Source organism: Staurois parvus, unplaced genomic scaffold, assembly GCF_062004578.1.
Source record: "Staurois parvus isolate SC_StPar_1 unplaced genomic scaffold, SC_StPar_1.0 ptg000068l, whole genome shotgun sequence".
NCBI lineage: Eukaryota > Metazoa > Chordata > Amphibia > Anura > Ranidae > Staurois > Staurois parvus.
Window position 1 is genome coordinate 6,665,539 of NW_028317864.1, and position 13,225 is coordinate 6,678,763.

The 13,225-nt window shown below is 39.8% G+C and overlaps 1 protein-coding gene across 2 annotated transcripts in view; it reads right to left on the minus strand.

Moving 5' to 3' along the window:
• Positions 1 to 609: 609 nt before the first annotated feature.
• The window catches only part of PRRX2 (paired related homeobox 2), a 121,305-nt gene continuing 108,689 nt past the window's right edge, over positions 610 to 13,225 (minus strand). Inside the window, exons 2-5 of one of the 2 annotated variants that reach the window (XM_089669078.1) lie at positions 10,878 to 11,065; positions 8,410 to 8,585; positions 7,673 to 7,751; positions 6,321 to 6,451 (exon numbers count right to left, since the gene is read on the minus strand). In XM_089669078.1, the coding sequence (XP_089525204.1) occupies positions 7,682 to 7,751; positions 8,410 to 8,585; positions 10,878 to 11,065 (434 nt within the window). In that variant the 3' untranslated portion in view covers positions 6,321 to 6,451; positions 7,673 to 7,681. Of the gene's footprint in view, positions 6,452 to 7,672; positions 7,752 to 8,409; positions 8,586 to 10,877; positions 11,066 to 13,225 lie in introns of both variants that reach the window. The other variant, XM_089669077.1, reaches the window with a different exon arrangement.

Below are 13,225 nucleotides of genomic sequence, written 5' to 3' on the forward strand. Positions count from 1 at the left end.
GCTTTCTTCTTAAAGCTGATCTCCAGCTTCAGGTTCAGTTTAAATAGTTCATTCGGGCCAAGCTGGCCCAAACAAACTATTTCCCTCATTAATAAGTGTAGGCGCTGGGTGTGCTGTATAAACTGTATGTAGCTTAGGCTACTTACAGTATACAGCCTGGTGTTCTGGGTACAAGACAAGACCTTCCTGTCTCACACCCGGAACACAATATCGTCAGTCTGAATTGTGCCCAGCCATTCATAAGCAGCTTTGAATTCTATTATTGATTGTGACATCATCAGCCTGACTCTCTGGGCACCGAATCGCATGGTACCACAGTACATGTGATTTAATGCAATGTGGTTTTGAAAAGTAGTGTTTGCGTTACTTTTACTGCGTTCTGGTGCGATTTACAGCCCATTCGAATTAAGAGGCTGCAAAATCGCACCACACTGGAAGACATAGGCATCACACAGGAATGCAGACCACTTTCTTGTGCGATTTAGGTGTTAACCGGCCCTCACATTATTTAACATGCAAAGACACGTTAGTTCAGTACTAACTGACACATACTGTACTGTTTCTCCCTGTAATCACAGAATTCCCCCCCAAAAAAAACATCTGCCAGGATTGTAATGTTTGCATAGTTTATTGATTGTTACAATGAAAAAAAAAGTATTTTTTTTAAGGAAAATACTAAAAAGACATTGTAAAAGATGGACGATAATGACATAAAGCATGTTTGTAATTTGATGTATAATTAACGACATTAAGTGCCTGATCCAACTCGTAAGATTACATATATCAGCTTATTTTTAAGGCAAAGTACAATCTATAAAGTGCTGTAACCCTTTGCAACCCATCAGAATTTCTCTTTTACTTGTGCTGACATCAGTAAGCAGAAATCTGATTGGTTGCTGTGGGTTACTGCATTTTGTATGTCATTGCTGCTCTTTGAATTGACTAAAGAGACCCTATCACCAGACCATTCATTTTAACAACAATCTTCCCATAAAATTACATCTACAGTTAACATAATTTCTGCATGCTATTTACCTGTAGAACCCTCCCTTGTGTAGACATCCAAAAGTCCTGAGATTGCAGCTGAGTGCCGCCATCTTGGATGTGAAGTCAGCAGCCCCAGCAGACTCATAGCTGTCACTCAAATGACACTCCTTGGCAGCTACATAAAAGGTTATGTAGGGAGGTGAAGGGAGGGACTCCCAGACAGTAATTAAACCAAAACAGGAGAGGCTCTCAAGTACAAGGTGATCTGACTCTATCAAAGTAATCATGTTTCGCATGATTACTTATCAAAGTAATCATGGTACATTGCAAGTCCATAAAAACCTTTGTGTTTTTACCTTTTAGTTTTTGTAAGTTGTTGACGGGGTCTCTTTAATAAAACAAGGCCAGATGTAACTTGGGTGGTTACTAATGGGTATCTCATTTTTACCTTTCTTGGGAAGGAGCTGTGTCAATAACCAACAGAAATGGAGAGGATTGGGATGGGGGAATCCACTGCTGGAGACTTCTAAGCAACAAACGGTGACTCACTTTTTTAAAGTGGATAGCCCTTAAAAGTATACAGAATTAATGTCATATAGGCATCCTCACAGGTGTGTTGATTTTGCCAGTATTTAGCCAGTTGAGCAAGTTTGCGTTTCCAAAATAGACGTGGTTTCACCTAAAAATGAATTGATTGGAAAGGGTCCTAAAATGCACCTAAAGTCCGAGACAGTTTTCATCAATCGCTAGCACAATGATCACCTGTTGATGCCTTCATGCAATGTTTACTGCTTGATCACTGCTTCTGGGTCTGAGTGACAACCAGGTTCTTTGTATAGGCAAACGCACTGATTGGTTGCTTCTGTTGGAACAGCCAGTCAGTGCTTCTGTCTGCACATAAATCCCTCAAAAGAAACCAAAAAGTATTGATCCACCAGTATGCAAAAGAAGCTGGAAGTTCCTAATATAAAAGAATCTATGCATATTCTGGGGAACTTAGTGTTAGCTTTGGTTAGCCAACAGAGGGTAAGGTATAGCCACATAGTGTGTAGCACAAAGTGCATGAGAGGACTTTCAGTTCTCTATGGGCAAGACCAAATTAGGTTGGGAGGGGCGAGCAGCTATGCATATATTGACTTTCAGAAAAATAATATGAACCATAAGATGCATGAGAGGACCTTCATTATACTGGAAACCCCTTCAGCCCACAGTATGAGCCTTGCGATACAACCTGAATGGGTATAGGGAGGGAAGTCATGCCTTCATTCACATCCAAGAATGCATCCGCAACTTATGGGCTAGACCAAATTTGGTGGTGGGAGGGCAGCTATGTAAATATTGACTTAGAGAATAAAAAGTGTGTGCCATAAGAAGCATGAGAGTAACGTCAGTTTACTGGAAACCATAACGAGAGCCTTGCGATACAACCTGGATGGATATGAAGAAGGAAGTCATGCCTTCTTTCCCATCCAATGATACCTCAGCAATCTATTGACAGATTCAAATTTGGTTTGGTTGCCATTGACGTTCAGAAAGTCAATATTTGCATAGGATATTTGGGGTGTTCTGCCTGTGCGTTGAAGAAGTTTCCAATAGAATGCTCACAAACCTTGCATATCACTCAGGTTCAGTTTTCTGGAAATTCAATTTTGTTCTGCTTGGGCCTGATCCATGGCTGGAGGCTGGAATCTGTGTGCAGGCACTGATTGGCTGCTCTGGTAGAGGAAGTCAAGCAATTCCTCGGCTAGAACACATTTTTCAGCAGCAGCTCAGACCCTGGAGTAGAGTTCTCTCAGTAAGATAAAAACTCCAAAAAGATATTTTTGCAGCTTTTGGTGAGCCTTTTGCTAGTTCAGTTAGCAGGGGGAAGAGAAATAGATATAGCTGTAGGGACTGACTTTACATGCATAATGTGCATAATGGCTCAGTTTTGATCTCAGTTACAGGTTTACTTTGAAGCAGTCAGAATTCCAATTAAAATGTTGAGTATGTTGGTTTATAGCCACACACAGAATTTAATTAGTCAGTTCAACCTATTTTACCAACAGCCATGTAATAAGAATGCCATAGCTGTTACATTTAAAGAACAAATTTGCTCAAAAAGCACTAATCTATTAATACTTTTCAGGCGACAATGCAACTGTGCCTCAAGTGTATGTAAAATCAAAACTTTTTGGGAAGATAAAGTAGAGTTCATCCCAGAGGCCATTGTCGTCAGAATGGTTGAATGTGAGGGGAAATCCAAATGTTTGAATTATCTGAAGAAATCTGTTCTGGGGAAAACTGTCTAAAAATGTATTTCCCTCACTTTGGATAAATGTTCACTAACTTCATGTTACACCAATTGGCCAGGAGGTTAAGGGAAGTCTCTCAAAATGGACACAAAGTAAAATTTGAAAAATAAAGTTTTACCTTCATATGCACTTTAGGTCTGAAGGTCCAAATAATTCATCTTTGTTTAGCAATGTATAATCCATGCAACCAGATTTTGTGGCCTGTCTCTGATGCTTCTAGGAGGCATGGGTGACGTCACTGTTATTTCTGACAAAGCTAGGAGCTTGAAATCTCACAGGCACTTTTGTAATGGACTGGAGTTAGTTCATTGTCGTAGGATTCCCAGCCCTTCCAGAAAGTATGATGAAATTGCCCATGCCTCCCAGAAGTATTGAAGGCTGGGTCAAGGCAAGTATATTTTTGTTTTTCTGGTGAACAATTTGATCACAAATAGCTTTTTAAAACCATTTGTGTTGAGGTGGCAGGGGGATGGCGAAAAAGTGGACCTTCCATTTGGCATGGAAGGTCCACCGTGAAACAGTCGATTGCCTAAAAGAAGTCCACATATGCAGCTGTGAGTAAACTGGTGAAACTTATCCATGGAAAATTATGCCTAGGTAATGCCAAGTCTCTCAAAGCCTTGTGCAATCTTCTTATAAATTGTACCACTGGCCTATACATATGTATGTATGAGGAGAACAAAGCAGATTCTAGGGGAATAAAGTATTTCTATTTTTTGTTTAAAATGTATGCTCTGTGAACAAGATAGACAAAAAGTAGATTTTTATATAGTATGTTGGTTTAAAAAGCGACAATCTTAAAATGACATAACAGACTCTAGAACTTGTCTACTATATGTTTTGAATAAGTTTTGTACTTATATTTGTATTTATGCTTGCTATTTTTATCATTGTTTCGCATTATGTATTTTTTCACTGTGTCAGGTATGGAGGTCTAATTGATCATGCATAAACATCACCTAGTATTGATCATCTCCCCTTTTCATTAGATGTGACAGATGATGGCTATCTTTAATGATTGGCCCTTAAGGGAGACATAGACCACTATATAATGGTGTGCTGCACTACAAGTAACTAACTATGAGTAAGGTCTTGTTTGACTGAAACGCGTTAGTGTTGCTTGTCTCCTGGGACATTCTATACCCTGCATTCAAAATAAAGTTTCTACACTTTATTCCCACCTTGCTGACAACTCTACATGACTGACATCTCTAGAACTATGGCCTTTGACACTCAAACACAGCTCCATCCACGAGGGCCCTGGTCATGAAAATGCATCTCAAATACTGTAGAAATCTTGACCATTCCTTTCAGGCTAGTTCACATCCATGCAGTACAGGCACATTTTGAAAAAAAAGTGACATTTTTGTGTGTTTACATGTGTTAAGCGGGTCTTGTGTGATGAATGACGAATACATGAAATGCGTGCTTACTAAACAACAAAGATAGGGAAAAGCACAGGCTTTTTGTAGAGCAACCCATCAAATTGCAACTGTCATTTCCTAGTGTAGGTTATAAAATGAAAGATGAGATTTGACTGGTTGCTGTGAATAGGACACTTTTCTGCCTGACTATTAAATGTCGGTCCTTTTTTACTGTTTTGCTAGTCCAGTCCATGGTGACTCATATGATGTTCGTTTAATTTCCCAATGTCATACTACAAAGACATGACATAGGAAACAAGATCCTTTTGCTCATGATAAGGTGAAACAGGTTAGTTTTCAACTTTTCTTTGGGGCACGGAGTTCATTTTGGTGAGTTATCATCTAATATAATGCTGAGAAGCAGAAGTTGAGAGCTGTCAAAAAGAACTGGAGGATGACCATAGTCCTGTCTGTACCTATCACCAAAGTCCTGTCCATAGTTGTGATCTTCAATCAAGCTGTCACAATCCCTCTCACCCTCCCTGTATTGTGGCTGTCCTACCTGGGGATGCTGTCACTCATTTTTGTGGGTAGACCGTGTCTGAGTCAGTAATCTGGTGGACTAGTACTAGTTTGTTTTTTTTGGTTGTTTTTTTCAAAGGTCAAAAACCATTTTTTAAAACTATCCAAATAGGGCCACAGCCATGTTTTGCCACATCCGTACTGTCATGTATCTTATTATTTAATAATATCTATTATGGTTTCTATTTAATGGTTTTGGGGGTGGGTGTATTGTGGGTTTGTACAATCCTATGTGTAAGAAGAAAGCAACATTGGTCAGGGTCCCATTTATCATTTCATATGAGGAAAATATCTCAGACAGTTTTGCCTTGCATACAGTAACCAGATTCTGACTATCCATCCTAAATTTGACATGTGAAAGTGAAAGATTAGACACACATTGCTTTTTACTAAAACATCTTTTTCAACACACTACAATAAACAGGACATAGGTAATATAATAGGGGTATCATGGAATTGTGGTAATTTTTGTGACATCATCACGGTCAAAGTACCAAAGGACAAGGAAAAGTACAGATCCAACCATGGGCCCAGTCTAACGCTGACTCAAGATCAGGGAGAATGGAATAAAATGACATATATACAAGGCACGTTATGTATCTACATATATACAGCGCGTACCAAAAAAGGAGGACACAGGAGAGGCCTAGACAATAAACAGAAATGGTGAGGGCATACGAGGACTGATAGGACAACATGGAGCAAATTATTGATTACTGGTGTAAAATTCTAGCTATGAAATATCTACAGTCACAAAACAAATGTTTTTTGTATGGATCGAGAGTCCTGTCCAAGATGTTTGGACCTTGGCTGTTGCCCAACTCACACATATCTTTTCATGCAACATGGCTTATTGATGGTGGGGAGGCCATATTGCTGCTGCATGACCTGGAGACTGGACCCCGATCTGATTGTCGGATACATCACAGCGTCTTCTTGCAGTATCAGGAGCTTCAAAATGGAGCCACAGTCTTAACAAATTGTTGCTGGTGGCCATAGGCTCAACTGTGGCGTGTCCAGCACACCCCTCGCCTCGTGGCTTGGAAATAGTCTCCCATCTATCCTGCCAGGTCTTAGTTAACAGTTGAAACCTGGCTGTGGTGCAGACTGAACTCCTTGGCTTTAAGGCGAAGGCTAGCAATGCTGTCGGCCATGTTGACTCCCTGGGTGGGCAGTGTGGTTGGTGCAGAGGTGGTGTTTGGATTGTAAGGCGGCAAAGCGGCGCTGTAGGAATGAACAAAGAGGACTCAGTTTGGTCAGGAATGTGAAATACAAAATCCCTTTTAAAAGAAATATGCTGGAAAAAATATACAGGATACCTGGGTGGTATACTGAACCAACGGTGTTAGTACTTTCTGAGCTGCTGACCAGGTAAGCAGATCAGGAATTCAGAAATCAGAAAATGGCTTCAATTTCTCCAGGTCAGTGACTCAGAAAGTAATCAATCCAGAGACATCAAGACAACTAGAATTTACAGAAAGATGTCAGCATGGCACCTAATGTACAATGTCTAATTTGAATATTTAAAATAAAGATGAGCCTGTAAAGAAGGCTGTACTTAATGTTGATCTCCTGTGTCCCCTGCAGTGGTCAATGGTTCCTTGTATCAACCTCTGCATCACGACTGTGCCCCGTAGTGATTTAAGGGGTTGACAGGAAGGACCACTGAGCACTGTCACAGGAAATTGACATTCCCTGATTCCCAGAAGTGTCAGTTATGAAAACAACCTTATATGAAGGTTCCTCTTGATCAGAACAACATTCGGCAGCACAGGCATGTAGAGGTAACAAGTATATACAGTCTTTTTTACAGGTAAACAAGTATTTTTTAAAAAAATGTGAAAAAGTCCCTTAAGTGGATCTGCTTAAACTTTATTTTTATTAAAAGATCCCAACTTCTTAGAATTCTACTGTTTTACAAGCAGTGTCCATAGTCATAGTATCCTCCCTCATGTTTCTATATGTGTACAACTGGTAACTTCGCTTTTCAAAGTGTCTGAATAGGAATGTGCTTGTTTTAGCCTTGGTAACCCAGTCAAATTTTTAGTTTCCATTTCTAACTTGGAAACATGAAAGTGAAAAACTGATTGGTGGCAGCCTTTTTTAATCTAGAGTTTGTATCCAATTAAAGTATATCTAAAACCAAAACTTTCTTAAAAATTTTGGAAAATGTAGTATATGGCTAAAACTCCTGTCAATTGTTTTGTCCTTGTCCCATTGTGATGTTCCTTTAATTCCTGTATCAAGACACAAAAGAAAGTGGGAAGAGAGTTCTTCATAGTAAAAATTCTATATCAGACAGCTGTCACCTAACAAGTGTCCCCAACTTTATGTCCAGAGGATGTTGGTAAGAAGGTGACTATTGCCAGCTGTATCCCTCCCGGGAAAAAAGACTTGACAGAGGTTATAACCTTGGCTGGCCTACTTTACCCATCTTGTACTGACCTGACTTTATCAGAGTGAATTCCAGTTGGTTGCCACTGAATACTGCTCGTAAGAGTTAAGAAATAATAACTCTTGGTTCCTAAAGAATGAAAGATGAACTTTGTCTTTAGAAGCCAGAGTGGCATGATAAAACTTCTGCTACTTTTATAGGTAGTTTAAAAACAGGAGCAAAGAAACAAACTGATTTCCTGCAATGTTTTACTATTGAAGACAACACACTTTACTTTCCTCCAGTTTTGTCTAAATTAACCTACTGGGGCTTATTGCTATAAGTCTGTCTGATTAACCAATCTCTTTCAGATATACCAAAAACTTGTTTTTTGACCAATTTAAAAGGAGAGTATAAAGAAAATCTACAATAAGATTGTAATGTTTGTGACCAGCAAAGTTTGGAATAAGAACTGTCTATTCAAGTCCTATTGTATATAACATAAAGTGCACTGGCACATGAAAACTGGAGAAAATGCTTGAATCTGGTTGGTTGCTGGTGGGCAATAAATTGAGTTAATTTATTTTATTTCATCTTATTTTAAAACGCAATCCAGATCATACTTTGATTGCAAAACAGTATTATAACCATAATCCGTGCAAGGATCAGTGCAAGGAGTAAAGCCGTACAGCAACTGATTGGAACCTAGATTATGGCCAAGTACAGTGGCATCTGGTTGGTTTCTATGGGTTTTACACTTTGCTCTTTGATTTTATGACATGAACCAGTAAATACAATGTTATGTCACCTGTAGCTGTTAGAATTCCAGGACAGAAATTCCGGGGCCAGACTGGTTGGTCGAGGGCTGATCTGCTGCTCTACAAGGGGGTCTTGGCTGTACGATTTTAGCAGGGAAGACGATCGGCTGGCCAGCATGGCTCGCTCATTCCTTCTGAACTTGGCTCTCCTGTTCTGAAACCAGACCTACAAAAAGGACAACAAACTGTTACAGGGTGTTTTTTTAAGATCTTTTCCTATGTAGAGTGTAAGACTACACTTTGAGAAACAATATTCACGTAATGGCTCAAAAGTCACAAGCTACCTCTGATATGCATCCCAGTAACCTCTCTTGAGGTGATGGGCACATGAGTCAAAGGCTGGGGACCTCTGAACTAGATGCTACTGTGCACAGTAACACTACAAAAAATCTATTTACAAAGTGAGGTTTGGAAAATGTAATGATTTAAAGTATAGAGCAAAGCACAGTAAAACAACCCCAACATCATCCTGACTTTTAATTTCAAGCTCCAGAGAGGTAATGCTGAATTCTAATTGGATGATATGGGATTCTGTACATTAGCATGATTTAGCCCAAAACAAGACTGGTGGTGAATCTCAGAAAAGGGCTTGGAGGGCAACGAAGACCCAAAACAAAATATAAAATATGGACCTGAAGTGTCAATCCAGTTCTCATTGATCTGTGTTTATCATACTTAACCCCTATAAGTCCCCTTGCAGCCATTTCATAGGGTTATCAAGTACAATGTCATCAAGGGTGCTGGCCATTTCATAGGGTCATCAGGTACAATGTCATCAAGGGTGCTGGCAGTTTCATAGGGTCATCAGGTACAATGTCATCTAGGGTGCTGGCCATTTCATACGGTCATCAGGTACAATGTCATCTAGGGTGCTGGCCATTTCATACGGTCATCAGGTACAATGTCATCTAGGGTGCTGGCCATTTCATACGGTCATCAGGTACAATGTCATCTAGGGTGCTGGCCATTTCATATGGTCATCAGGTACAATGTCATCAAGGGTGCTGGCCATTTCATACGGTCATCAGGTACAATGTCATCAAGGGTACTGGCCGTTTCATACGGTCATCAGGTACAATGTCATCTAGGGTGCTGGCCGTTTCATACGGTCATCAGGTACAATGTCATCAAGGGTGCTGGCCATTTCATACGGTCATCAGGTACAATGTCATCAAGGGTGCTGGCCATTTCATAGGGTCATCAGGTACAATGTCATCAAGGGTACTGGCCGTTTCATACGGTCATCAGGTACAATGTCATCAAGGGTGCTGGCCGTTTCATAGGGTCATCAGGTACAATGTCATCAAGGGTGCTGGCAGTTTCATAGGGTCATCAGGTACAATGTCATCTAGGGTGCTGGCCATTTCATACGGTCATCAGGTACAATGTCATCTAGGGTGCTGGCCATTTCATACGGTCATCAGGTACAATGTCATCTAGGGTGCTGGCCATTTCATACGGTCATCAGGTACAATGTCATCTAGGGTGCTGGCCATTTCATATGGTCATCAGGTACAATGTCATCAAGGGTGCTGGCCATTTCATACGGTCATCAGGTACAATGTCATCAAGGGTACTGGCCGTTTCATACGGTCATCAGGTACAATGTCATCTAGGGTGCTGGCCGTTTCATACGGTCATCAGGTACAATGTCATCAAGGGTGCTGGCCATTTCATACGGTCATCAGGTACAATGTCATCAAGGGTGCTGGCCATTTCATAGGGTCATCAGGTACAATGTCATCAAGGGTACTGGCCGTTTCATACGGTCATCAGGTACAATGTCATCAAGGGTGCTGGCCGTTTCATACGGTCATCAGGTACAATGTCATCAAGGGTGCTGGCCATTTCATACGGTCATCAGGTACAATGTCATCAAGGGTGCTGGCCGTTTCATACGGTCATCAGGTACAATGTCATCAAGGGTGCTGGCCGTTTCATACGGTCATCAGGTACAATGTCATCTAGGGTGCTGGCTGTTTCATAGAGACATCAGGTACAATGTCATCAAGGGTGCTGGCCATTTCATACGGTCATCAGGTACAATGTCATCAAGGGTGCTGGCCATTTCATACGGTCATCAGGTACAATGTCATCAAGGGTGCTGGCCGTTTCATACGGTCATCAGGTACAATGTCATCAAGGGTGCTGGTTGTGAGGTAGAGGGGTCACTGACAATCATCCCAATTTTTAAGAGCAGTGAGGATTTTCAAATGAAACAACCGCTGTGAATAAGAGAAGGACCACCCCAACAGGGACAAGATTTATATTTATAGAAGTCCCTCTCTAGGCTCGGTTTAATAAAGTAATATTATTATTATTATACAGTATTTATATAGCGCCAAAGGGTTTGCTCAGCGTTGTACAATAGCAAGGGGGACATAATAAATATTAATTGAGATGGGAGATTCTTACATTATTTAATGTTTATTACTTTTTAAAGATGTGAAAGTCTTACCTGTACTCTGGCTTCACTCAGGTTAACCCTTCTTGCCAAATCTTCTCTTACAAAAGCGTCCGGGTAGTGGGTTCTTTCAAACACTCTCTCCAAGGCCTGAAGCTGGCTACTGTTAAAGGTAGTCCTGTTCCTCCTCTGCTTCTTCTTAATCCGCGCACTTTTTGCACAACCAGAAATAGAGCTCTCACCTAGAACAAAAAATATGAACTGCATTATAGAGTGCAGAGGCTGACCACAGAGCCATTCTTCCCACCACAATAGTACATTATAGAGTTCACCGCAGCACCACCATCAATTAGGGTCAAAATCTTGGAGACTTTGTATTAGGACCACACAAGCAACAGTTTTTTTTTCTTTTTTTTTTTTTTCAGTATTGATAAGTATCATAATATATAAAGAAGCTGCCTCTGACTATGTCGAGGCTGCACCTGGTGTAAAGCACCAAAGAAAATTAAAGTGTTTGTAAACCCTAACAATGAACTTTTTTTTCTATCCTGTTTGGTCTGGTTAATATACAGTTGGAAGGTTTTTGTTATATCAGTTCGATAAACACAAAAAATTCCTATATTTTGCCAGAAAACCTTTGAGCTAATAGCTTCCTGGGCTGTCTGCCTGTGCTGTACTCTTATCAGTTAGTATTCTTCCTTGTTATCTCTATGGACTCATATATATATATATATATATATATATATATATATATATATATGTGATTTTGCATTTCCGGGTAGGGGTGCAACAGGGAGGAGGGCTGCTTTGTTTACTAACAGTCCTCCTCCCTGTCGGCTCAGGCACACTGCTCTGCATGGCTGTCCTTACAGTGAAGCACCAACACCCCCCCTCCCCTCCCCCAGTAAAACACTCCCAGCACACAGTTAACCTTTTGATTGCCCCTAATGTTAACCCTTTCCTGCCCAGTGCCATTAGTACAGTGTCAGTGCTTTTTTTTTTTTAGCAATGATCATTGTATTGGTGTCACTGGGGATGTCAGTGACACCAAGTCAGTTCCCCTCAGTGTCAGAATGCCCGCCGCAGTCCAGCTATAAGTCGCTGATTGCCACCATTAATATGAAAAAAAAAATTCCAGTATCTATACCGCCATTTTTAGATGCTATAACTCTCACGTAAACCAATTAATTTACAAGTATTGGGATTTTTTTTTAGCAAAGACATGTAGCAGAATACATTTTGATCTAAGTTTATGAGGAAATTTGATTTTTTAAATTTTTTTACTTGACATGTTTAATAGCAAAACGTCAAAAATATTGGGGTTTTTTTCGCAAAATTGTCTTTTTTTTAATAGAGCAAAAAAAAAAAACACTGCACAGGTGATCAAATACCCCCAAATGAAAGCTCAATTTGTGAGGAAAAAAGGACGTAAATTTTCATTTGGGTGCAGTGTTGCATGACCACGCAATTGTCAGTTAAAGTAATGCAGAGCCGTAAAGCAAAAAATGGCCTGGTCAGGAAGGGGGGTAAATCTTCAGGAGGGCAAGTGGTTATAATAAAAGGAAAAAAAGTGAAAATAAAAAACTAATACATCCACAAAATCTAAGGACTGGTCTGCTACAATATGTAACATTTTTGATCATATGTTTATATGCACTTTGAAGTGGACCTCAGGTATAGACGTTTATCAAGTAATATATTATTTACCTATCAAACTATCTCCTTAGTTTATGTTTGAGTCTACTCAGTAAATCATTGCTGCTTATTTTTATATGATCACCTTATATAAAGAGATAATTGCTCCACACGGCAAATTCACTAATAAGTTGTTTACTTTTTGGCTCCTGCAAAAGACATGATGGGACTGTTTATGACTAGAAGAACTACACTTTAACCTACTCGTGCAGAAAGGGTTCTTTACTGTAAAAGCCATGAAAGTGTGGAATTCTCCACAGGAGTTAGTTCTATCTGACTTAGAAAAAGTACTGGACATGATTGTAAAAGCACAAGATGTAAACAGCTACTAATATTTATGACAAAATAGCATTGTGATATGTTGATTCAGGCATTAGCTGATTTCCTAAGGAGGGATTTTTTACCACTAATACAAATACTTTAAAATCATTTTTTTCCTTTCTCTGAATCATCTGTGTTCTGAGGATGTAACTTTATGGATCTGTCTTTTTGTAACCTGGATAGGTAACTTTATGACAATCCTTACAGACGTCAGTCAGCAGTTTGTCAAATGTAATCACTCTATATACATAATAGACAATGCCTTATCTATATAATTTGTGTTTTTTGTAGAATTGTTTGCTGATCATGGCAACTGTACATGTAATGTGTGTGTTTTTCCTGACACCAATAGTATCCCTCTTTATTTTTTTTTAAAGGCAAAGGAC